Source organism: Gymnoscopelus microlampas (genome assembly GCF_963454915.1).
Source record: "Gymnoscopelus microlampas genome assembly, chromosome: 2".
Lineage (NCBI taxonomy): Eukaryota > Metazoa > Chordata > Actinopteri > Myctophiformes > Myctophidae > Gymnoscopelus > Gymnoscopelus microlampas.
The window spans coordinates 13400428-13428178 of NC_139939.1; the positions used below are offsets into that span (position 1 = coordinate 13400428).

At 41.0% G+C, this 27751-nt stretch overlaps 2 protein-coding genes across 4 annotated transcripts in view; both read right to left on the reverse strand.

Annotated features, from left to right (window-relative positions):
* Positions 1-1397: 1397 nt before the first annotated feature.
* On the reverse strand, positions 1398-16768 carry clta (clathrin, light chain A). The gene is made up of 5 exons (XM_084068796.1): positions 16408-16768; positions 13835-13863; positions 12560-12677; positions 11771-11882; positions 1398-3197 (listed from the first exon to the last, which is right to left on the reverse strand). Exons 1-5 carry the CDS (start codon positions 16619-16621, stop codon positions 3026-3028), a joined length of 645 nt encoding a protein of 214 aa, XP_083924922.1. The 5' UTR covers positions 16622-16768; the 3' UTR covers positions 1398-3025.
* Positions 16769-23103: 6335 nt separating this feature from the next.
* gne (glucosamine (UDP-N-acetyl)-2-epimerase/N-acetylmannosamine kinase) overlaps positions 23104-27751 on the reverse strand; it is a 44089-nt gene continuing 39441 nt past the window's right edge. For 2 of the 3 annotated variants that reach the window (XM_084079191.1, XM_084079190.1), the window contains exon 14: positions 23104-26985. In XM_084079191.1, the coding sequence (XP_083935317.1) occupies positions 26750-26985 (236 nt within the window). In that variant the 3' untranslated portion in view covers positions 23104-26749. The remainder of the gene's footprint in view (positions 26986-27751) is intronic. The other variant, XR_014602332.1, reaches the window with a different exon arrangement.

Genomic DNA, 27751 nt, shown 5'->3' on the forward strand with positions numbered 1-27751 from the left:
GTCCAGACTCCATCTATCAGAACATCCAATCAGGCGCTACTTGTCAGATCACAGGTCAAGACTCCATCTATCAGAGCCTCCAACCAGCCACTATGGATCACAATCAAGTCTATGATGTCATGACACCATCTATAGTACCACATCACCCATGAAGAGTATGACCTTACAATGAACACATTCATTCATACTTACGTACTCTCCCTTACTGTAGCTCTCCCATTGTGCTCCTGGCTTCTGTTTGTAAGATTTATCATTCAATTGGTTCCCAATTCAATCATGCACTCCCCTACGTCACCGATTCATAATACGTTTTGTTACATTTACTTATTTGTGTTAATGGTTTTAATAAAGTCTTGATAACAAACCTTTGTGTTCTTCTGCATCCTATTTTTGTCTGAAACGTGAATCGGTTGGTTGGTTGGTTTGATGTTTGGTTTAAAGATTGATTTGGGGGTAACTGACTGTTTAAAAGTACTATAGATTTACATCTGCAGGTTTGTCATGACTGTCACTGAGTTTGTATTGTACACATTTATCTCTTTCATAACACTATGCTATCAAATCACAAGATGTTTTGATTATCTTCTCTAGCACTGGAAACCAGAAACCTTCAACCTTTCTGTATTCTCTCATGAAGTTCACGAATCTTCCTGTGAGGACATCGACCCAACTGCAAATGAACCAGTCAACAACAATGCTAATATCGAAGTTACAAAGTTTCATTTTGCAGCACAAACTCAGACTAGCACTTTGATGTTATCTAAAGTTTATCATAAGACTCTATAGTAACATGAATGAGCTTTTGAGCCAGGGGACAGAGACTAGTGAAGTGAAGTGCCCTCTATTGCAGGTCTACAAATGTAAACAATTTCTCTGTTACTACTACTACTACTAAATGTAATTAAAATCTGCATCAAGGCTGAATCATCCTTTCGTTGGATTTATACTGTAGTCTTTTATAAACTTTATTGTATATTGATTAATACCCCAGTTTATAATGTACTGTAGGGTCATTATGCATGTGAAAAGGTTGGTGTTTTTTGTTTCCGAGTGCAATACACTTATAAATGGGCGAAAATGGGCAAACCTTAACACCTAAAAATGTAAATAAAATGTAAGTTATGCATCTGATGCTTAGTACTCAACTGATGGATGATGGGGGCGGTGTGATATTTCTCATGAAGCACCTAATTAAATTCTCACCCACAAACAAAGCCCGTCTGCGCTCTACATCTAAAGACAGAATGCAAAGTAATGGTACAAAAGAGCACATTATTGACAATGATAATACAGGAGACAGATGTAGGCTAATAGTTCAGTATTATCTATCCAATCGTATTGTCTTCAATGGCCGTAGGTAAAACCCCAATCATGAATTATAAAAAGAATGACACAAATTCAAGTTTCATTCACTTTTTACTGATATCAATTAAATCAAATGGACAATGAACACGCATGAGCAAGCAACAGTTGGCTAACGGCTAGTTCTCTTTAAAACCACAATTTGTCTAATCCTCATGACATAAACGTGTTTTGTTTTTGTATACTGTATTTATATATATTGCCCTCTGTATATGTACATAGGTACACGCATATAGAGTACACACACGCACACACATATCATTGTTTAAACACACATACAAACAAGGTCACATTAATTGTAATGTCTGGACTTTTGTTCACTTCCTGACCGATAACAGTAGTGGGAGTTTTTTTTTCAAAAGGAAATGCATAGATTGAAAGTTTTAACACTATATATACGCCACAAGTCGGCATTACATGGTTCAAAGTACACTCACTAAACTTGGGTTATCTTTGTTTCATAATTTGGTCCGTAAAAAGAACAGCAATGGAAAATAAAAATAAACGTGTCTATTTTTGATTTGTTGAGCAAAAATAGATGAGGCGGTGAAGGGTCGGGAGAAGATGAGGCAAGGAACAACCAGCTACATCATCGACGGATGCTCATTGGTCAGTGTAGAGCAATGGTTCTCAAAGTAGGGTCCAGGGACCCTCAGGGGTCCATGAGGGTGTTCCAAATGGACACTTACAGGTCTGCAACTCTGAGAGTGTACAAATGTGTAAACTCTCAAGAGTTATGGAGGTCCTTGAAATGAAGAGAGTTTGAGAACCACTGGTATAGAGGGGGTTGAAAGGTGACGGGTGAGAGCACAGTATCTTGGTAGCGATAGCGCTCAACTGCCCAGCGAGGCGTCTTTGCAGTGTCGTTCCAGGGAATCGCCTAGCATCAAAACCATCATCAAGCCTTCCCTTTTAGTGTCCCAACTCTCCACTTTTAACCTCTGATATGTTAACGCACAAAAGCTCAGACCCCAAACATCTCTAACACTAGGGGTCTGTGGCGACGACAAAAGGTTAAACGGGAGGGGAAACGGCTCTGTAGTGTGTAGAACTGTCGTCCCGGGTTTCCCAGAAGGTGCCATCACCTTCATCACCATAGCTTCGCTTGATTGGCGCAGCAACATCTCCCCATATAATACCACTTTAAACGTGGCGTCCCTATTTTAGGCATGTCATGTCAGCGAAAAAACAGATCTACAAGCTCGCAACGCACCGCATCGCAATGCGTTTTGAGCAAGTAGATCGGCTATTTTCACTATTCATCGTACGACAAAGTATACAGGACTTAAGCCACCTTCTGGAAACCCGGGACTACAGTGATGCGCAGAGCCTATAGGAGCTACAGGGTTCTTATTGGTCTGTGGAAGACCTGCAAACAAAAACACAAAACATTCAGAGGACCAACAGCTGGAGAGTTGGGGCTTCGAGGCTATTCTCTACTACAGTACGAGGAAAAAGGAGACACAATGGAGCTCATAACATTACACTAGGACACAGAACAGGGAGGTACATGGTTATGGGATATAGACAGATGTCGCGTCGAGGCCCCCTTGTGTCTGCAGATTTCAGACAGCAGGAGACAGGTAGACAGGTAGATGGGAGGGGGGGGGGTAGGGGTCTGTTGGTATGTAGGAATACTTAGGATATGGAATGACGGCCCTGCCTAGCGGACCAGCGGAGACTGCTTCAGTGAGATGAGCACAGAGCGCATGCGCGACACGTCTTTGGCCTGCTTGCTGGACTTGGGGTTGAAGTCGCAGAGCCGCGCCACGCGCTCCCACTCCGTCCCCGGGTTGCTCTCGTCCAGGTCTGAAACCATGGCCTCCTCGGCCGCCCTAAACATGAGGAGGAGGAGGAGGAGGAGGAGGAGAGGAAGGGAGAGGAGAAAGAGTATTAGCGGGGGGAGGGGTAGATGGGTAAGACACAGATAGCAACATGTAGACGGCTGAGGAGGTCATCTGCCGGTCAACAACAACCATCCAGCTGATCATATTTCACACACGGTGGCCATTTTGCCCTTATGTCATACTCAAGGGGACGTCAAAATCCCAGCCGAGATAAGAACAGTGTGTTAAAATAAGTGTGTTTTGGCAAGAATACGCTCGAATGAGCTTAAACTATTTCAACACCATAAGGTTAGGGGATCTACAAATGGAGCAAGATCCTAGATTGTGCACTTTGATATTTTAAATCAATTTCGTTTTTTATTGTTGAACTTAATATTGATCAGCCAGCCACTGTGAGCAGGAAAACGGTGTTGTTGCTTCAGCGGAGTCTTCCTCAGGGCAACAACAGTCTGACCACACAGAGAGAAACATCCATCTATCTGTAGCCATCCACTAACTATATGAGACTCATCCCCTGTGGCATGCCCCCTCGCCCGGCCCTCTACACACCACAGCAGACAGTCACCTGCTGGACTGTCTCTGATGACCAACAATCAGGGGGATGGAGTCATATGACATTCCTATCAAATCAAATCAAATAATAATAAATCAAACTTGAAAACAAATAGGATTGTTCAGCATTTTGGTTGGTTAAAAAATGCAGTTCTGTGCAGAACTGGGGGGGGGGTCGTTTGACCTTTAACTTGCCCTTTGGTCCCATAGCTTCCATGTGGTCTCCCGGAACGCTAGTCCTCGTTTGAAAAGGACCAACTGAGGCAAGTTCTGTTGTCGTTATTTTTTATTTTTTTTAACCAAGCCCAAAACTACTAAAGCCTACAGGCTTTGCCATGCATTTTGCTGCAGCTGAAGAAGCAGGCCATTTTGAAATGCAGCAAAGACTGGGGAAACATTTCAAACGTTATCGCTTTGATTTGGGACTAACCAATGGATTCTTAACCAATCTACCAAACCAAAAAGGGACCTTTTAATACAGAGGGCTTACCACACACACACACACATCCCAGAAATGAAAATACAATAAAACAAGGACAACTGAAAACAAAAACAGAAGTTTCTTTTAAAATGGTACGGTACCACAAAACACAAAAACATTTTGAGATGCGAGCCACAGATTATGGCGTAACATACCTGATCCCTCACCCCGCCCATAAAGAGAAAACAATTCCACTGCCATGGATCTTTTCAAGTAGCTTAGCGTTAAGATAATAAACAATACACATCCACCAACCCGTCCACCCCTCATCCCAAACCCATCTACTGATAATACACAATACACACAGCAAGATGGGGATGAGAAGCCAATGAACATTCACGATCACATCCAACTACAAATACACACAGGACTAGCACTAGCAGGACCACCACATCACAGGGGGAGATTACAACCAGCTCATACTTAGGCAGTGGATCTAGCTACATGCTACTTAACTAAACAACTAACACGAACTATCTGGGATAACTAGTTCTTAATCTAATACAGGCAACAACTGTTATCCGTCACCTAACAAAGAATAGAGATTTTTTTTTATTTTGGACGTTCTGGGGTTTTATATTTTTACTTAACTGGTCTAGGCGGTAGCAAGGATGGTTAATGTGTGTGCTTTAAGGTGCATAGGAAAAGAAAACAGGGAGAATCAGTTTCACAAGTCAGAATATAGAAGAGATAGAACGGGGAGGGGGAAGAAATGAAATACAACAAAAATGAGCTCAATGCAGATGACAAAAGCCAGCATGCAAAAGCGACATCTCATTCAAAGTCTTTCTAAAGCTGTGTTTCACGTCCCCAAAGTGCTCAATAGTCCTGCACACTGGTAAATAGGTGCTTAGCGCGGGCAGCCTTTTGTGTGATGCCATTGGTCGGGTAAGAGGACTCAAGGAACACTCCTACACACACTGCCCTGAGCCATTCTTTTGTCACAACGAGGACCAAAGTGACACATTCAGACCAACACTTATGCAGTGGGATTCTGTTCTGCATTGGTAATATTGAATGAGACCTTGAGCCACTGGACCAAACCGCCAAAAAAAAAGGTCAAATTAAGCAGTGAGGTGTGCACACAAAGAACACTCTACCAGACCTAAAGGCTCTTGCACAGAGAGTCCAATCAATGCCAATTGTATTGGTCTATCGGCTTTTAACACAGCCCCAAACAATGCAGGAATCGAACTTGGTTGTCAGTTTTTTTTTGTTGCAAAAGAACTTGTACTGTGTGTGCAAAGGCCTTAACATAAAAACTAAGAATGTATATATATTAACATGGTTGACTAGTACATCTGGTGCTCACAGTCAAATACAATGCAAATGAAAATACACAATTTTATCCTTAACCACATTCAACCTGGTGTCCCTATTTTGAGTCACTATAGTCAAAAAGTAATCTATTCATGGTACAAATATGTATGTAGGGCTTAAGTGGTTAACACATGACTTCTATTCGTAAAGACTCAGGTCTCTTCTTTGGAAAATAAAATGTATAAAACTAAAACTTTGGGTAACAAACAAAATAACTTTGTGTGAACACCACAATGCCGCCCGGCGCCTGCAAGAAATGTTTTATAGAACCCAATGGCAAAACTAAAGGCTGCATTGCTAAGGCTACGCTGGCTAGCTAGGCAACATTAGCATGTCATTCTTTTGGAATGCAGTAGCTAGACAGCAGCTAACATTCTACTTAAAGCACAAACCACGGGTTGGAGCATTTGTGTATCCATGGAACGGTAAGCGATGCTCATAAAACCCTTTATTGTCCTGTATTATGATCAATTATTATTATTTGAATCATCATTGTCATGCTTCATATGGTACTATACACAAAAAAAGAAAATGGGACTGAAGAGAGGATATTATAATAATACACATGTCCATACCACTCCCAAGAGCTGGGTGAAAAACCTGTCGGGCAAAAGTGTATGAATTTGGCCAATGAGACATATCTCTCGTAATTACTCTATGTGCAGTGTGTGATATTATATTCTAAGTTGGGCATTTTTTTGTCTCATGGCGTTGTGATTTTTTTGGTTTTGCTTTATTTTTTGTTTGTTTGTTTGATGTCCTTAAATTGTGGAGCTATGCAGTTGTATAATCACTCTCATTCAATGTAGATATATGTTTAAATATAGGCTGTGTTCTGTAACTACGTTTACCCAACATCAGTGAAGAAGCAGTGTGTGTGTGTGTGTGTGTGTGTGTGTGTGTGCGCTCACACACAGTGAAAATGCACTCAAACACAGATTCCGAGGAAGGAAGTAGGTCTCGAGGAACACTGCCTACACTGCACATTGTATACTATTCAAATCAGGACTACCCAAGGGAGTTATATCTGTCAACTACACAAAAAGAACAGTCTAAGATGGTGCCCTACACAAATCTGTCTACCACACATTAGTCCAAAAAGCGTCGAGGAAAAATAGCCAATTTACAAACTCACACTCCTTTTTGCGTGCAACTAAGTAAAATAGGCTTGAGTGATAGTAACATCTGCTCCAGCTGGATACACAATTGCTTCCAACAGACCTACAGGCAAAGTTCTAGTAGCATAAAAGACTGAGTAGAATAACTCGTTAAGGGAATTCATTCAATTGTGAGACTAAACCCCAAATATACTACGGTTTCTGTGACAGTTCATACTAACATTCAGGCAAGTGGTTCAGTGTTAGAAAACACAAAAGGTCATTGAAGGTTGAGCGAAATGGGTTTGGCGTGACGTGAAAATTAAAACAAAGTGGGACAGTGGGAGCAAATCAACGTGGGCACGGCAATAACAGAATCAAAATTAATTCTAATGTCAGTGAGCAACAGGGGAGCTCAGGGACCATGGACACGTGGTGACGTGCATTCATTCGCTGTAGAAAACCATTAAAAATGTAAATCAATAAAAAATGTAAACATGCCTATACTGAATGCGCAGTCAAAAATAATAATAATAATAAACCTGACACCTTTTGAGATTTGTTAAGCATCCACGCAATCAACAACACCAAAATAAAGGAACTAAAAGAATACAAATTCATTAATATGGTGGGGAAAGGACTTGTTTGAGCACGGGTGGGGGGTGGGGCTGGGTGGGGCACTGAGAAGATGAAGGGTCAAAGGTCGGATGAGGAAGTGTGGAACGTAGCAGAAATAAAGGAAACGAGGAAACCGGAAGGGAGGAGGATGTTAGTTGGAGCAACATACACATAACCAATGAGATCAGAGAAGGGCTGCTTGTAGAAGTCTTCGTCCAGCACCCTGGACAAACATCCAGAGCGTCCAGAGCAGCGAATGACAGAGCAGCGAGAAGGCAGGAGAGAAGAGAGACAGTGGTAAAAGAACAGGAGGAGGAAGACAACACAGGTCAACATGAGAATACAAAGCTGGGTTATCAGAGCATCCACCCTTGCTGATACATAATGGAAGGTTTAAGTCTCATTTATACGGACAGAAATAATCTTTTTGGTATTCTGTAGACCGTTTCTACTACTGTACGATAATACTTCCTGAAGCTTATACAGTACCTGCATCTATCCTGCGTTTCTTACTGCGGTGAATGAAATGTGTTTCTCTCGCAAGATCAATAAATGTGTATCTATCCATCTCACTCATCTTCAAGTTAATAACACGCTAATGCGAAGCATCAACGTTTATGTCATTTATGTTTGAGTTCATATTCATAGGCTATACTTCCCTAGTTGGCTAGTGCATAATGCATACTCTGTCTGCTGAAAATATCTACCATCTCTCAATGCGTCGTGATGCGACGACATCGGCATGCAACATCAGCGCATGATTAAGTATAAATCAGGCTTAACGCCAACTGCATGGTACTCAGTCAGCCAGCTGTATAGGTCCGGGGTAGGCTCTATTCATTCTTCAATATTCTGTTCTAATATTTTGAATGGACAACGATGCCCCTCTCCTGCCTAAAAAACTGGTGGAAATACAAACAGGTGGCTACTAGGCTTAAATAATTAATTATTTAATTAACACTCCATCGCAATTCTGTGTAGGTCATACCGTTATTTTCAACTGAAGGAAAAAATGCTGACATGACTCATATTGGCAATTCTTCCAGTTGAAATACAGCATTTTTTCGTCGGACGAAGCAGCCGTGCGACAAGGTATGAATTAGACTTTAGTTAATAGAAGAATGACATGTGGCACTATGGTTTCATGAGGTGATACATAGATCATGATTTGTTAGCTTCAAAATGGGGATATCCTACCAGTGTAGGAAAACAAAGGCAGTCCATTCTTTATATAATGTGATTGTGATAACAAGATCAAAGGAGTCCTCCCACACTCTGGATGCAGTCCCAGAGTTGCGCTAGCCAGGCTAATAGCTCCCAGCAAAGTAGCTGGTAGTACTCTTTCCTTATATGGCTCTGTACTCCCTCGCCTATTGTCATTCTCTGGAGTGCATTTTCTTTAAATAAATATTGTAGTTTTGACTTCTGAATAAAGCATTTGTTACACCAGTCTTATTAGGTAATGTTGTAGCCCTCTTTAAAAAAATGATGTGTCAAGTATCGTATTGTTAGTTGCTAATCCTAATATTTTGTCAGGAGTCAGCATGAATAAAGGTCTTTAAACAAATACATTTACCTTGCGGAAATTTAGAGCAAGGTCAGAGAAATGCCACAGAAGTTGACATGGTGAGAAAATTAGGCGCTTCATACATAGTAAAATCATCTTTTTCTTTTTAAAGAAAGAAATTGTTGCAATGTTGTCAGTCCCGTCCCATTTGAGTATTTTCTTCCACACAATCTCCAATACACCAACATCCTGGATGTTACTGAGGATCTGGTACATTATTAATAAGTGGTTCTATGCCATCATGTGGCTGTCTGCCTGTCTCCATCCTGTATCTGCTGTCTCCTACAGTGAACCAAGGAGCAATCAATCCATTCAGTAGAGCATTCTGGCTCTTGCCGTTTTACCATGTTACTTTCAAGACCTGGATCAAGTGTTAGGCAAGTTAAACGTTGACCGATTGTGGGGTTTTGAAGAATATTAACGCAATTTTGCACAGGAAAAAAGCAATTATGAAGCAACATATTTTTTTCAATAATAGGCTTACAGATATTGAAATGTTGAATACCATTTGTCATTTACAGTAATGTAAGATCTGTGCGTAGCCGCCCACCATGGACCACTCTCATTTATACACAAATAAAGAGTATTTAAAAACTGATGATTAAATCCTCAAATATCATTTCCCAGACAGACCGTGTTGTTGTAATATTATGGAGTAAATGTAAATGTGGCATGTGGAGGACAGTGTTGTACTACTGTATACATCCAAACTGCCCATTCTAACAGTTCTGTCCTCCCAGTGACCTTGGTTGTCATGACAGCTAATGAGGAAGTGTTAAGCTCAAGGACAACTATTAAAGCAGCAAATAGCTATCAAGATCAGAGGAAGTCAATTACAGTCCTTGGCTTGATGTATGCTTGCTTAGTTGCATGTGGGTTTGGCACGCCGTAAATAGCCAGGGTCCCCACACATTTTTAGCAATGAATTTCCAAAACTTTTCCAAAACTTTTCCAGAATGTTTAGCCCAATTTCCAGGCCTATATGACAATCATTCGGCGCAATAATGTGTCTCTTACTCCTATGTAGAATGCCCAAAGATAGGCAGTGTAGCAAAAATAAGGTTTGAGACATACATTAGGCTGCCGTCACACAGCCCGTTCGGCGAAAAACTACTTATGTTACATATTTTGTGTAATATTATTCATGTTTATGAAAATGTGTTGTTTTAACAAAAACAATAGCCAAAAGCAATGCATAGCCAAATATTTTTCCAGGACCCTTGATAAATTCCAGGACCTTTGATGAAGTTTGATCAATTTCAAACCTTTTCCAGTACTGGATTTTTTTTTTTTTAATTTCAAAATATTTCCAGGAATTTCATGACCGTGGGGACCCTGAATAGCCGATCTACAAGCTTGAGCTTGTTGTTTTTGGAGCGGCGGCAAAGTGTATATCAGGTAATTATGATTAATAACTTGCAGCCACACTGGTTTGGACCTGATGCAAAGCAAGGGCAGTCAAAAGCTTCACAATAATCTCTCCCAAGTATGGAAGGAGCAGTGAAGGCGGCATATACGAGAGTCATTAACTAGAAGCTGAATTATGTGTGATGAATGATGAAATTACTTTAGTACAATTTCTTAATGGAAACTTCACATCTCTAAAACCAATGCATAGAAGACAGGAATCAATCGGTATTTGCTAAGTGCCCACAATTGCTTTTCCTAATCAAAAGCTGCATGTACTGCTGAGACTGCATAGTCTGCAAAGAATTATTGGGAAACCGCTCCCTCAAACCTTCAACAAAGCCATTATTTACAATCATTTATATTAAATTGCGTAATCAGCAGTCACATCCATTAATATTTATTAAAGATCTAATGAGCAAAGTTGACCTCTAGTACCTACCTACTACTGTGTATGATACAAATCTATTATGATACTAACTTGTTCGTAGACAATTTGTTTCACCTTTACATGCCTTTCAGGAGCACCGGAATTACTTTTTACACTGTAGCGGTGCTTGGGGTTGACTGTAGTTCTCAGTCTTTGTTTGTTCCTGAATGATGATTCTAGTGCAGATTAAAGTGCTACAGTATAAGCATCTTTAGAAACGGCATTATAATCAAAACAGACTCATAACATGATTAGGACTAACAGTTGGCTGTGCTTCATCATAGGGGGATTCAGATAAATGATGCTTTCACATTTTCTCTTAGAACAGCAAACATTTCTGGTGGTGCTGTTCCACTATGGATACGATGTTATTAATTCATTCCCATTACCCCTTGCAACCCACATATCTGTCCACCTTGGTAATTTGTTTCACTTTCACCTGAATAACAATTAATTTTATACTGCTGTGATGCTTGGGGGTAATTGTAGTTTTGGTTCCGCTGCGGCAGATTATAGCGCTATAGCCATACTTGGAAACTGTATTATAATGAATAAAGACTCAAAGCATTAGGATAAAGTTTGTTGTGCTTCATAATTCTTTCACGTTTCCTCATATCATGTTCTGGTGTTGTGCCACTATTGAATGAGGAAGAGGAAATTCTGTTACTAATTCATTTCCATTCCTCCTGGCAACTCACAGATCGCCTTCTCAGCAGGGTCATTTGTGAGTATTTCAACTAAAAAGAATATCTTGATATTATTTGCCTGTACTTATTTACAGTTATCCTGTGTCAAATTCCACTACAATGTATCAATTATAATGCGCTGATTATTACACAGCTGTATTATTTTAAGTACATTACATTATATTCTACAATGCATTGACTGTATCGTCGCACATTTGTACACACACATATCAGAATAGGTATTTTTGTGTATACATTTGTATACTGTATATTTTAATCTTCCCCAACGTGTTCACCATGTATTTGTTTTGTACTTGCTAAGTGTTCCTCCTGCACTGTACAGTTTACATCAAGTGGAACATACTGCCAATTCATGTATTCCTGTTCAGTGTGAAGGCAGTACCTGTTGTTGACTTTGGTCTTCTCGAGCTGCTCGTTCTGTCTGGTGTGCCACTCTTCAAGCTCCACCTTGGCCTTCTCCTTCCACTCCGCCTCCTGCTGACGGGAGTTGGCATCTGGGCACGGATGAGGGGGGACAGGCGACAGGAGAGGTTGGTTAAACAAGAAAAAGAGGAGGTTGATTAACCCATTGAGACCTGAAGCCGATTCTACATGTCTCCTAAATCTCAACAATAATCTGAAAAACGTATGTTTCTATATCAGTGGTGCTCAATCTTTTTCATGTCAAGGACCCCCAAAATGATATGTTTTTGGCCGCGGACCCCCATCAAAATATTTTGTTCCAGGGACCCCCCAGAAGCAAAGATTTGAGTTAAAAATGTTCGCTTTAAAAATATATATATTCAGAAGATTTGCACACATTTTCACGATTTTTCAAAAATAGCAGATCTACAAGCTCGTAGCGCGGCACTCGGTGCCGCGCTACGAGCTTGTAGATCTGCTATTTTTGAATAGCCCAAAGTGTAAAATAATGCTTTTTAGCTCAAATCTAAAAATGACACAGTTCCAGGTCTTAATGGGTTAAGAAAGGACAGGGGAGGTTGGTTGAAACTGGGGAGGAGAGGTTGGTTAAGACAGGACATGGTGGCTGGTTGGCTAGCTAAGCTTACAGATGACCAACAAGGCTTATTATGGTATCCAGGGTATTCTTTCCTATGGGTTGGAAAGTTCATGCCACAATAATTGTTCATGTTGTCAGTTTGTCTATAGAAGTCTAATGCGGAGTGCTTACCTAGTGCCTCCAGCCTATCTCTCTGCTCCTCTCTCCACTTGCGAAGGCTCTCTGGTTCAGCCTGCAGCCTGTCAGCAGTGGAGATCGCTGCGTAGGCATCTGATGGACCGTTGCTCGCCTAATTAACAAAATTAGAGACAACGACAGACCCGCATTTCAGTAAATTACCGTCAAGGTTGTTTTTTTCCTTCTTCTTCAACAGTGTGAGAACAATTTGCCTCTTCAACACAAAGATGACTTCATCTCTCCTCTCTAACTCAAATACATCTCTTTCTCTGACTAATGAACTCTTCGAAAAAAATAGATTTTCTCATAAAATGACACAATGGGTTGTGTATCTTCTGCTTGCAAAATGTTTCTAAATTGATTTGTTTAAGGCCACACCAACTGAACGCTATATGAGGGGGTTTGTTTTTACTCAGCCAGTCACTTGGTCACTCAAACAGACACTTTCCTGAATCAAATTAATAGAACATTAAAAAAAGACCCACATTAGATTTGCTACTTTAACTATTACTTCAACCATACCCATATCAAGCCTAGACTAGTATAAACTAAGCTTCTGTAAAAGCCCTGACAGTGCAAAAGACAGCAGTGAAAGGATGACAACACAGGAAAGAGGATGTTTGACCAGCCAGAGATTCAAACATTCTAACAGTCGATTGTTACAGAGAGATGACTTGGCATTTGTTTTCCCTTCTACTCCTACTATCCCGTCAGCAATTTGGAACTTAAAAAGTATAGTACAACAACAACATTCAAAGTTTTACACCTTAATGTGAATGTTGCAAGCTTTAAGGAAAAGAAAGAAAAAAACAAGGAAATGTCTTACTGAAAACAATCTGAATTAGTTTAGAATAAGAGCCATTTAATTTGCAAGGAATGTCAGCACACATGTGAGGAATTTGTTGCAGTGAGGTTGGTGCATTGCAGTGAATGAATATTAAAAATATATATTAACACAGCAAGTTCTCAAACAGGTAGAATATTAAATAAATATACAGTAGTATACAATTCAGAGGCAGCCACAATGCTACTAGCAACTTTATAGTCAATGCAGACAATGCATTTGTTTACCACTACAATATGAGAACAGATTAACAGAATATGAAATATTATCCCAAAGTGTTTGCATTTACATTCAATAGCAAAGGAACAGGAGAAATGTGCAGATAGATATGCAGTATTATGACGACAGTGGGGGAACATAGAATGGCTGGGCATTTATTTGCTCATTTGAGAACAGTAATGTTATCCAAGGGAACCAAGCATTACCTCATGAAGTTCTCCATTTACAGCTGAATCTAGAAAGGAGGGAAAGCAGTATTCATTATCGATTAGAAACATGAAGCATCACACTTCACAAACACATAGTGAATAAATGACTACAACTTTGCCTTCAGGTGTGTCATGACAAATTGTTTTCACTGGCAATGCAGACTCTGGGTTCAACGTGTCACAAATTTAAACAAAAAATGATTGTAAAATAATATCTCATTTGAAAGCTCAAACCTGGGTCGGTTTTTGAAACAGGCAGAAAGCCAACTCAGTTTCCTTTGTAATACTGTACTTACTGCATTACCGTTTGTAAAAGTATGCAGCCCAAAACCCTATTTTAATGCCTGTTGTCCAGCACCAGCATTAATACGAGTGACCCATCCATGATACAAAGTTTCGATACAAATGCCATGTTTATGTATCGACTTTTTAAACTAAACTTGGAGGTTTCCTGTTTGAATACTGACACTGGGCTGGCCCCTTGTTTGTTTGTGTTTTCTCTGATGGTCATGATAACAGTGTCTATTGCATATTATGCAGGCCTATGGCTGCATAATACGGATGTGTGACTGTGATTCATACCATTTCTTCATCTAACAATTACCCATAAATTAAAATATGACATGCCAGCACTTCTGGTCAACATGGTTTCACAATAACTCACTTCCTTGAAGGTACAGTGCTTAGCGTGCTTAAATGGACAAATCTGGGACTGATAAGACTGTGGATACATTGCCATACCTTTTATGCATATCACATTTGTTATCTGCTGCTATTTGTGTTATTTCTAAATTGTTTATTTGCGCAAGGGCCTGTGGAACCCTGCCACACACACTGTACATACATTTTAGATTTGTTTTGATATTAAGATATTACTCTTTACTTCCACTCTTATTCTTATTCTATATTTAAAATATAACTGCAATTCATGGGAAGCTCACCTTGCACAAAAATAATTCCACCCTCTCTTTTATACCCGGTGTCAACTTGTGATGTGACAATAAAGTGCGGCCAAAGGTCGCTGACTAGTATCAGTTTCCTCCAGCAGTACAGATAGCCTGCTAGCTGCAACTAATGCTTATGCTGCTGCGTTAGAAGCAGGTTGCTACAAATCAATGAATGACAGCACCTTGGCTGACTCCCATTCATTCTTAAAATGCAGGCAGTGTTGTTATTATGTACCAAACATGGTAACCTGTTCTCTCCACTAGCTACCTCAGTGGTAGGTCAGCTAAATCAGTGGTTCTCAACCTTTTCAGGCCGTGAACCCCCAAAATGATCATATTTGAACTGACCACCCCCCCCCCACACACCCACACCCACACACACACACACACACACACACACACACACACACACTGACAAGCACTTGGAATTGTAAGAGTTGAGGCATTACATTTAGTTTGACTCGGTTCCAGAGATAAATATTGAGAAAATAGCTGATCTACAAGCTCAAAAACGTAAGGCGTTGTGATTGTTGCCTCTTTCTTACATTATTTGACAATTTGGCCAGTTTTTATAGTATAGTTTGTTGATTATGTTTGATGCAGTAAAGGGCTTTTCTTTTTTTTCTTAATTTTTTAAAGGTATTACAAATGTCTTAAAAGTCCTTAAATTGTCACTTCACTGTCATCTGGGAACCCCCTCAGAATCATAACCCACAGGTTGAGAACCACTGAACTAAATGACGAACCATTTAATGTATTTAGTAACATAAGACCATTATGGTTTCAGCCCCACTGTTATCACCCCTGGCCACCTATATTCTTAGTGGTGCTATCTAATTCTAATCTAACAACAAAATATGTTATCTTATGGTGGTCCCTGACATGCACAAAACCATTTAAAAATGTGGGGTCATAATATATATACATTTGGTGGTACTTGTGTGACACATGAAAATCTTTGAGAAACCCCTGAGCTAGCTGACGTTAGCATGTTAGCACAGTCACACCGACTCCAGCCTCGGCTAACATGCTAACGGGTAGCAAAGCTCACCTGGTTGACAACACTGTGTCATCTGTGTTATCAGTTTCTAAGCAACGTTGTCTGATCAAAGCCCACATTATAGTAGCGTAACGTAGGCATCGCACATCATGTCACACGACACGAAACTGATCCTACGAGCCGATGCGTCGCGTTGACGTTATAACTTGCAGATCAGTTCTTGTCGGCAAGCGACATCGTACGTGCCTGGTGCGATGGATGGCACGACCCTATCGAGTGGTGTCGCCTACCCCCCCTCCCCAAAAGACGCACTTTCCACCAAAATGAGGGATCAAATTACAAACAAAAAAACGCGTCGTTCAGTCGCGTCAATGTCTCGATTAAAAAAAGCCACTTGACTTGAGCCCCTATCCCCAATCAACGATCGCTGGAAGATAGCAGATCTACAAGCTCACACCGCATCACAATGCGACGCGTTGTGAGCTAGTAGATCTGCTATCTTCAGCGAGGAGCTTTGGTGTCGTTTTTATTCGTTATTTATGTGTGTATTGTATTGTGTCATCATCATGTTGTATTTATACTACAACAGCTGGCCTGCCCTGGCGGTGGTCTCCGGCGCTCACCCATGGTGTCCCCGCTGTCCCCATCCACCAGGTCCAGGGACTGGGGCACCTCTCCTCCGTCCAGGATGCTGAAGCCCTCGTCGTTCTCGATGCCCGCGATCTCGCTCTCCTGCTGGGCCAGGAAGGCTGCGGCGGGGTCCACGTCCTCGGAGCCCCCGACGCCGTTACCTGCTGCCGGGGCCGCTGGGGCGCTGAGCATGTCGAAGTCGTCCATGTTTCTATGTAAATAAATATAAGATCGATCGATCTATTCTATTCTATTATGAAACGATAGGACGGGGAGAAGGACGGCGGCTGAAACCAGCTTGCAGGTGTATATCCGTGCGTTGACTTGAACGAGCCGATTAGCTCAACACATCCATAGGGGGGAGGAGAGCGACCGGAGATAACGCTGGAATAGTGGCCAAGGTCAGGTCAGTGATGTCACAAACTGGTTCCCGAACAATGTTTCCTTTATTTTTCAGAAAAAAAAGAAAGGCAGACATAAATCAAGCTAAAATACAAAATAAACATTCAAAGTCATTTCTGAAAATTAAAAAAAAAAGCAGTCCCCTATTATTTCCCCTCCTTTTTTTAAGTTTAAGAAATAGTGAGAATTGCAGATCTACAAGCTGCAACTGAGAGCACGTTGCAGCTTCCACTAACATCCACTAATGTTAAAATAAGTGTATTAATTCATAACATATTTTTGTAAGTTTGTGTCCGGGGAGACCCAAATTTATCATTTGGTCTCGAGCTGAAAGTTTGGAAGCAAGTGCTTTTTTTTGGAGTACTTCCTCATGACGTTGACGTCACTGACGCATCCTTGGTGCAATAAATGAATAAATGAAACATTAATCATGCGGAAACGGATGAAGACCAATCAGACGCCATTGGCTGGTGATTGACAACCCCATGCACCAATCACACTTCAGAGCCTTCAAAACGACCAATGAAATCCAACACGCATTGAGTCCCATGATCTGCATGCTTGAGTTCAGACAGATCATGGTTCAGATTCAGTCAAATTATTACCAAGAATATGACTCATATCCTTGGTAAATAATAATAGCAAGCAATTATGAATTAACCTATACAGTTATTAATAATACATACATACACACATGCATGTCATAGCATTGTATTTAGTTAGTTTACTGGGCCAGTATAGCATTCTTTTACTAATAAAACACGTTAATTTCTTTTAGAATGACACTACAATGGAAATTAAAGCCAATTTCCTCCAATTTCCCAATATATGGGATGGGCCTATTATCCCACTGTTAATTTATACTTTACTATGAGCTGAGCTACAAAGGCTGTTTGTACTGTGATGCGTTTGTTGTGAGTGTGACTGAAAATTGCAGTGGCAGCTCATTTATAGCTATACATGTATGCATCATAGTAAATGTATTAAAATGGTAAAATATTGATGTAGCCAATTGCAGGGTCAGCAGCATGCTGTCAGAGACAGAAGTTAGTAATTGACACCTAGCAGACAACAAACAGTTTCCCCTTTTAATATTGTATTAAAAAGAAAAACAGTTTCCGGGCATTTTTAATAACCCCTTTACAGCATCCTATCCCAGTTTCTTTCCTGCTTTTTATGTCGTCCCATGCCCAGTATACAGTGTATATAACCAGAGGTAAAGGCTTTCTTGACCAGTTGCAGAACAATGCCATTGCCATTAATAATTAACAGGTCAGCCTGTCTCAAAGGGTTCAGGTGACAAACACTCACCTGACTCACTTCATGCAACTAGCTGCAAACACTTTGGGATTTCAATTAAACAAATGAATGCATATATTTATACATGAAATGCATCAGAAACTAGAAAAAGTGCTCCTTGGAGCACAGGTCTCCGCCAGGTCAGGTAAGTTAGTGTGGCCTCCTGGTGGCGCTATAATAGATCTTCCATCAATCTTCTCTGGTTGTAATGTCCTGTATGTGGATGAGTGATGACACAGTCATATACACATCACAAACTAACTTATTACAAATTCAGTCAACATTGCAATTAAACTTTAACTCTTTCACTGCCAGACTTATTTCTGGCTGTGTACACCCACTGCCAGCGATCTTTCGATTTTCTTACCTTTTGAAGTAGTCACAGAATATTTATCTCCAGTATGATCGATCCCCTGATGGTTGCTAATCACAGAGGGTTTCACTGTGCTTCCGCGGAAAATAGCATGTCTTTGTTGCCTTTGAAAATAGCATGTCTCGGCCAAAAATATATAGTAAAAAAAAAGTACACAGGAGCCGAGATACAGGATTTTTAAGTAATAAGTTAACCAGGGAGTGAATGGAGCAGTAAATCTTCGGATCACGTTATCTTGGGTTCTTCTTGGTTTCAGCTCTCTCAAACCTACAGACACACTTAACCACTTTCAACCTCATGTCTCTATTGGCCATGTCATATTATTTTCCAGTTCCCACTTGATATTATACTGAATAACCTATTGGCTTGCATAACGTCTTCAGACTTTAATATGTACAGGACAAACACCTCAGAGTCATCTTCATCTCGTCTTTGACATCTCAACATCCACTGGAATGCGCTGAGTGAGCACACTAATGTTAGTCAGTTTGTCGGTTGCTGTTGGTAGTCATGGCTCTCAGTTCCCACCTGATGTCATGTGGTAGTTCAGACTGCTCCACACCGTACTGAATAACTGCTAGCTTGCATAACGACTTAAGACTAGGACTCAAGTCTAAGATGTGCAGGTCATCGGATGTGTTGAATCCTCCAAAGAAGACGATATGATCTCCCACCATACAACAGCGCATCTTTGCTATCCTATCCGGGCCTTTTCCCTTTGGCTCAACCGTATTCCAGGAGAAGGTCTCTGGGTTGAATTTCCACAGATCATAGAAGTACTGTTTCTGGTTGTTGCCACCAAATATGTACAGCTCTCCATTGTGGGCAAAGGCTGAGTGAGCCTGGCGTTTTACTGTAAGAAGCTGTGCAGAAGGTGTGCTCAGCCAGCAGTTGATCTCTGTGTCAAACACTCTCATGTTGTTGTAGTACTCGCCCTGGCCCCCGTAGCCCCCAAATACAAACCTCTTTGTCCCGATCATGGTGGCAGAGTGCAGTAATGAAGCAGGTGGTGGAGTGCCTCCTGCGTTAATTAAATCCCAGACCATTGTGCTGGTGTCCAACTTGTAGATGTCATTAGTGTATCCAGTCAGCTGGGTGATTCCTCCATGGATATACATGAGCTTCCTAAAGACACAGGCTGAGTGACACACCCTCCCCTCTGGAACAGTCCCTGACACCTTGGGCTTCAACCACATGTGGGTGTCGACATCAAATGCATAAAGCACGTTCACCACGTTGCAGTAATTCTTCCCTCCCCAGATGTAAATCATATCTTCTACCAGTACAGCTGTGTATCCGTAGCGCATGGGGGGAACCTCAAGGGAACATTCTCCTTTTCCAGTCGTCACTGGAGGCAACTTCACTATATTGAAGATATGGACTTCAATCGGATCACTGTCTGTCACTTTTACAAAGAAATAAACCTTGAGTTCCCCAGGAACAGCATTAATAACTTTAGACCAATGGGTTGGTCCTTCTTTCAGACATATGGTCCACCTCAACATTTCACAAACATAAGACGGTTAACAAAAGCAGCCTCTTCAAGTGTTGTTGAATACAGTTATATTGTGTGTTCTGCCACTTACATTGGTCCAATTACTGATGTCATGTTGATGACATCAATCTTGTCCAATTATGGAGTTCCATCCGGCCTGGCGGAGATTTGTCACTTAATGCACTGTGTGTGTTGTAACTATAACTAGAAAAAGTGCTCCAGGTCAGGTTATTGTGGCCTCCTGGTGGTGCTATAATATGCATATGAAAAGGGTGCCTTTTACAGCAATCGGACACTGCATTCATGATTTGAGGCATTTTGTTCCAAAAATGTGTTCTAAATTAGACCTACTGGTGGCGCTATAACAGGCCAATGTGAAAAGGGTGGCATTTCTTCCTCGGCCTAGTGGTAATGCACGTGCAAAATTTCATGGAATTCGCACGCTGTGTTCATGATTTGATGATTTGATATCCTACCAACTTTGGAAGCTAATTAGGATGGAATATGAAATATCGGACACATCCGCCTTGATCACATGACTATAGAGATACTGTGTACCGTGTTTTTTTTTACAGAATCTGAAGGAGTAATACTAAGAAATGTGTTGTACAAAAGTCAGCCTCCTGGTGGCGCTCTAAAAGGCAGATGTAAAAAATGCAGGGCAAAGGTTTTTCCTTGGCCTTTAGAGAGAGTGTGTGCAAAGTTTCACGCAGATCAGTGCAGTTGTAGGTAAAAACACGAATCAGCCTGTTATAGCGTCACCATGAGGCTGATTTGAACATTTTCAAGTGGCATTTCTTCCCCGGCCTAGTGGGAATGTGAGTGCAACATTTCACGTAAAGCGCGTGCTGCGTTTATGATTTGTGGCATTTTGTTCAAAACGAACCAATCCTGCAAACTTTAGAAGCCAATCTTAACCAATCAGGATGGAATATGGAAAATCGGACAGATCCGTGTTGATCACATGACTATAGAGATACTGTGTACCGATTTCTATGATGTTTGGACAAAATCTGTAGGAGTAATATGAGAAAATGTGTTTTGCAAAAATCGGCCTCCTCGTGGCGCTATAGCCAATCGGAAACATTTGGGGCAGAGGTTCGGCTTCGGCATCCAGGGACTGTGTGCACAGTTTCGCAGCGACCAGGTCAACAGTGCCGGAGATTAGCTGCTCACAGACAAACGGACATACGGACGGGCGGACGGACGGACTGACAGGGTGCAAAACATAGTCTCGGCCATGCCTTTCGGCCTGGCGGAGACAATAAATATATATTCCCCATGTCTGTGTAACCACTGCTTCAACTATGATGTATGCCTGATTTGTGCATAATAAGTTACATGTTATAAATGTCATGTCGAACAACACTATTTAAAGGAACTAAATTCTTCTCAAATGAAAATGTCTGCATTTAGTGTATTGATAATAGCAGTGGAAAGACATTGGAGTTGTCGCTCCTGAATCTCACATGAGTTCAACTGTGGTGCTATCATGGTGACCGTGCCATAAGGTTTACAACTGTACTCACAGACTCCATCAAGAATATTATGTACCTCTGTCCTATGGACCAGTGGTTCTCAAAGTGGGGTCCGGGGACTCTCAGGGTTCCTGGGGGGGGGGGGGGGGGGGGTTCTAACTCTGACAGTATACAAATGGAACCAAATGGACCCGTTAGGGTCCATTTGGTTAAAGGGGGTCCTTGTAACTTAAAAGTTTGAGAAACACTGCTATGGATAGTCACATCATATCATAGAATTCACTGCAATTAGAATAGTATTCCCTGTAACAACATTTTTGCACCCCATAATTATCGTATAAGTACCCTGTAATTATATCATAATTAGCAGCTTGTAATCTAAAGCAACTCCAGGTCGGTGGCCTTGCAGTGCCTTGCACCCTGAGGTTGGGAGGTCAGGGGGTCTATTTACAAATGGTACCCAATGCCTCTCTGCTTGGGACACAGCATCAAGGGTTGTATTGTGGTTACGTCCCTGCGACATACATGTCCAGGGGGTGTACTTGTACATCACGCTGCCTCACGCTGCAGAAACAGGAGATAGGCTCCTGACCTATGGGCCACATGGCTGGCTCCCCAGGGCTACTTGCTTACTAATCTGGGGTTGGCGAAAGGGCCTACTCTGTGTGGAGTTTGCATGTTCTCCCCGTGTCTACTAGGGTAGTTAATACCCTCACAAAAACATGTAGTAATCCTGGTCACTGTACTGCCTCCCCCTGGTCAGCCAGGGCGTCTGATGGAGGGGAAGGGAACTGCTTGGAATAACGTGTTCCTTCCACGCGCTACGTCCTACCAGGGAAACTCCCCCCTGTCAGGTGACAAGAAGGTCAGCTGGCTCTCAAGCATTGAAGGAGGCATGAGCTCGGCCCTGGCCTCCCTAGGCTGGTGGGGGGAGTGTAGTGCCCAGGATCACTTAGCAAATTGGCACCGGGTGGAAAAAAAAGGGGTTACAAAATCTAAAAAAAAAACGAATCTGAAGCAAACTGTCCGCTAAGAATGGTTTGGTAAATGTTGGAGTTCGCTTTGTGCTCTACTGTAAGTGGCTAAGTAGACATAATGCTGTGCTGTAGGCGGTTGAGGAGAAATAATATGTAAACTTGAAACTATACTGCATGGAGGAGCAAGATTTATTGATTCAGCTTTGTACAACTGGTTTGCAATGCTGCTCGGAGTCGTCACTACACGCAAGAATATAACATTAGAAATGCACTTTCCTTGAAGCTTATTAAACCATAACAAATCACTGTCATTAGTTTTAGACAGATCAGTCCAACAAGTCTATATTTTAGTGGGAATACCCCTTTAAAAGATACTCCTGCAGTCAGCAATGTAATATGTACTGGGTCTCTAACTGTACCACTGTCATCACACTGTAAAAGCCCCAGTGTTCATTTAACCACTTAAACCCTCTAGACTTAGAAAACTGGTCCTGAATTGGCTCTGTACTGTTTTTCCCCCCATCTACACCAAAACTCTTCGCCAAAAATAGCTGATCTACAAGCTCACAACGCGTCACGTTGTGACACATTGTGACACATTGTGACACGTTGTGAGCTTGTAGATCGTCTATTTTTGCCCGCAGTATAAACAACAAAGATTAGAGATTAGTTATTAGGCTGATAAATAAATACTTCAATGCCACTCTTAACTTCCTGGTCCCAAAGAGATTGTGTTTGGCAGAGGACAGATTAAAAAAAGTGAAGACAAAGACATAGTACTGTTACAGGTGTATTTTGTTTCATGTGTTAACACATAACACAATGATATAAAGGCACAAAAGATAAGCCTACTGCAGCATCACAGAAGAAAATGATATTCACATAGCTGAGTTTTGGCAGAGCCACAAATGACACATTGGGTCAATCAGAGTTTTGGGCCCACTTGTTACTGTATGACTAATATCATACTGAAATTATTTTCTGTAACAGCTTTTCTCTTCCAAAATATATGAATAAATAACTGACATTGGAATATTTTAATTTGAACAAATGAAAGAGTCAAATAACCATTTTGCTGTCATTTAAATAATGTGACAGACAATAAATGGGTTATTAACGATTAAGATGTACTTAACTGTGACTGAGCATGAAATTACATGTATTTGAAGGCGTTTCACATTTCTTGTTCCCATGTACAAATAAACATGCAAGTGAAACAACGCATTAATTATATAAATAAAAACAATTAAAAGCCATACCATAAAACTGTTTAACTAATATTGTCAGCAAATATTCTAAGAAAAAAGAGACACTCCAAAAACTGTTATTTTTTCATTCATGTGCTCTGTGATTCCTTTTTTTTTGTTGCTTAACTTGTTTGTTTTTTGATCATATTTTTTATAATTATTCGTATTATTGTAATCTTATTAGTTTTATATATCTTTTCTTTAAATGATCAGTTTTTCTATTCCTACTTTGTCCAATAGATGGGGTCACTTAGCAAGGAGGGGGGGTGGTTATTGGCCTATATAAACAACATTGGCACGTTTCTTTTCTTTTTGTCATGTTCTGTGCAAATAAAAAATGAATACGTTTAAAATTGCAAACTAAAATTGTAAGGAACATTTAAGCTTAAAGTATACTGATCTACAAGCTATTGATCCCAGAGGCATTTGACCAAGCAGTGTGCTGCTCAGGTGTAATGGGGAGCATTTAGGATTTGGCGTCTTGCTCAGAAGCACTATCACGATCAAGAGAGGCCGAGGACCATTTGATCAACAAGATGTGTCGTGAATCGATGAAACACATTGTTAGCTTTGAGATCAGTTATTTTTGGCAAGGATTATGAATTAGACTTTAGTCACTTTTGTCACTATTGTAACAGCTTTGGAGAGTCACTTTGTTCTTCTTTAAAGAAGACCCCATTCAGACAAAAAAACTCTCAACCCTATAACATCCTACCTAACACGGCGGGTTGTCTTTTTTCCATCAGTTTAAATCGTTTCAAAACAAAAACATTATGTACCATTAACAATGGACTCGTGTCATCTCCAAAAACAGGTAAATTAATTACATTTACATCTTACTTTACATGATCGGTTGCGAACATATCTTCAATTCCATAACTAATCAAACTGACAGAATAGACATCCGGTTAGCGGACTGACATAAAAATAATAATAACAAAGAACGAAAACGATTGATATTCCAAAATGAGCATGTACGTGTTTCAGCAATTATTTGGGCATGTCTAAAACGTTCTTTCCGTCTCAGGCATGTGATTGTACCTCAAGCAATACACAGTAAAAAATGATATCTTTACTATGTATGAACAGAAAAACAAGGCTCTAGACCTGTACAGGCAATAGCAGATTGAGAATATCACTGTGACTCAAACTGTTCACGTGTGGACAAACGGGAGCATCAGTGGATGGATGATCTTTGGTAGCCGTCAATCTGCTTCACAATAACCTACATTAATTGGCGTTTCTTTTGTCAAAGTATACTTTAAATTATAGTATTATACACATTTTGATCACTATTAGAACTGGGAATGTTTATGTGCAACAGAACACTGTGACCAGTTTGTCACCCACTTTTGTTCTTGCGATAGGGTGTACAAATTGCATGCCATTTAAACTGGGATTAGATTTAAAGTGCTCTGGCAATAACAAAAAACAGCCAAACTTTTGATAGACTCATTCAATCAGATTGCTAGACAGTAAAGTAACTCACATTAGACTCATCCTGAACACACATTAAGCAATAACACACTCTGGATCATGCTGTACTGTGAGACATTGGCACTGGTGTGCTGTGGCCGTAGGCACGAGATCCTCTGCCAGCCTACAGCATGTCAAACAGCATGTTTTCCATGGGCTGCTAACAAAGACTTCCCAATGCCTACAGAGCATGCTCTCGACACACAGAAAACGTTGGGAAGTGTTATGTGAGATTTTTACCTCCTCTTCACAATTGGAAAAAAGGCAGACCTTTATTGATCCCATGTGGGAAATGCAATTAAATTCAGGTTAAAACAATCACAGTTGACCTTTAAAGTCCATATGTATTGGCCATATCAACTCTGATGTGTGGCCCCACTGGTAACAGACAGAATATGTCACTTTGTAATGATAGCAGTCTCAACAAAGACTTATAGCAGCAATGGTCAGTTAGCTGTATCCCAGAAGGACTATATGGAACATGAGATGGGTGTAGTAGACTAGGTTCTCATTGGCTGGAAGATTTCCGTTATTTTGGAATAACTGGACTCCTCCAGCAACATCACCTTTATCACCATTCTAAATGAATGCGCAAACTAAATCACAGCATGCTTTCTTTTAGCTATATACTACTGACATACTGGTGTGAATGTGTAGGGTTTTGCATCTCTGAGGAAAGCGCCTGTATCCTTTTTATTTTGATGAACCATGGTGATGTACTGGATGGTAGCCATTGGACAGAGCATCTATTATTTGATGACTTATAATTGTAGATAGGGGCAGGTATAAATAAGATGTATCTTCTTCCTGCTCCTTTCATTTATGGAATATGTAGAAAAGTAAAAAAAAAAAAAAAAAAAAAGTCAATTAATGTAATCATGTAAAACCATTAATGAAATAAATAAAGATGAAATGAAATGAAAAGTATTATTCCAGCTCTCTCTTTCTCATTAGCTAGATTCTAGCACCATGCAAGCAGCCTCTGCGACAACAGGCTCCCCTGGAAGTGATGCGAGGTTGCCCAAGGGTGTTTGCTGGTCAGCGTAGTCCTTAGCATGTAGCATTTGTGACGCTAATCTACGTTCGCTAGTCCACGTAGTCCTTATAAGTTTGCCATGTTTCCAGTTGTCTAATAAATACAGCACACGATTTAATCTAGCAGGTAGCACCCTCCTCCCAGTAGAACAGGCGGTGAGTGATATTCGTTGTCCTCCTCTAGTACACTGGTTCTCAAAGTGGGGTCTGGGGACCCCAAGGGTGTCCTTGAGGGGGTCCCCGGCATAATGTTTGATAGTTAGGAACCTTACAGGTCTATAACTCAGAGTGTGTACAAATGGAACCAAATGGACCCTTACGGGTCTATAACTCAGAGAGTGTACAAATGGAACCAAATGGACCCTTAAAGGTCTATAACTCAGAGAGTGTACAAATGGAACCAAATGGACCCTTACAGGTCTATAACTCAGAGAGTGTACAAATGGAACCAAATGGACCCGTTCCATTTTGTACACTCTCAGAGTTATGGGGAGGGGGTCCGTGGTCCCAATGCATACCAAACTAGGGGGTCCTTGAGGAGAACCAGTGCTCCCTAGTATATCCTCCTGGTGGTATAATCGAGCACCATGCTAGCAGCTCCTAGTAAAGCGGGCTCCTCTAGGTCAGAGGTGAGAACCTGGATGCTCTGGGTGGAGTACAGGGCCCTCTGGGAGATGATGCGTTGGACCGGCTCCTGGTAGTAGGAGGCCAGCACGCCGGACAGGATCACCATGGACGGGTTGACTATGTGCAGGATGTTGACGATGCCCACGCCCAGCGCCGTAGAGGCTGCGTGAAAAGACATCGAACGAGAAAGAGAGACAATCATTCATTTTTCACCTATGGATACGACACAAGACAGGTGTGTGTGTGTGTGTGTGTGTGTGTGTGTGTGTGTGTGTGTGTGTGTGTGTGTGTGTGTGTGTGTGTGTGTGTGTGTGTGTGTGTGTCAGGGCTTCCTGCTAGGCATGTTTTGGGCTGGCCGACGTGGCTGATAAGATAAAAATGTACTGGACGAATGTTACATTTACCGACCATAATGTAAAACACAATCACGTGCACGTTTGCAGATGCCGACACCTCATTCCTGTAGCAGATTCGCTTCTTTCCACCACTTTATCATTAAATGCACTGCGCTGTTTCTGTGTTAATCCTATACTAAAGTTTTGTAAGGCATTTTTTATATGCAACGGTGTCGTTTGCAAAGAATAAGGACAGACGAGTGACCGCGTCGTGAGGTGTCTCTTTTTGGTATGCTACACCGTTGTACTATTGAGTATTAACTAGACAACGATGTTTCTGGTTTCCATTTTGTTCAACCATTACGTAGGCTATACGATCAGACTTTGTTACTCTTTGTTTACTTTTTCATGTTGCCAAGAAAGTCACTTGCCTACAATTTCCCACCAAGTTCTTCCTTCAGTTTCTCTGTTTGTATAATATCCATGTCCGTTTCAAAGTCGGTGCCTTTTACAGACTCAACTGTACCAACTTGCTCCTTGAAGCAAATTGATAAATGTCATTTTGAGACATGTTATACAACTTTGAGCTGTGA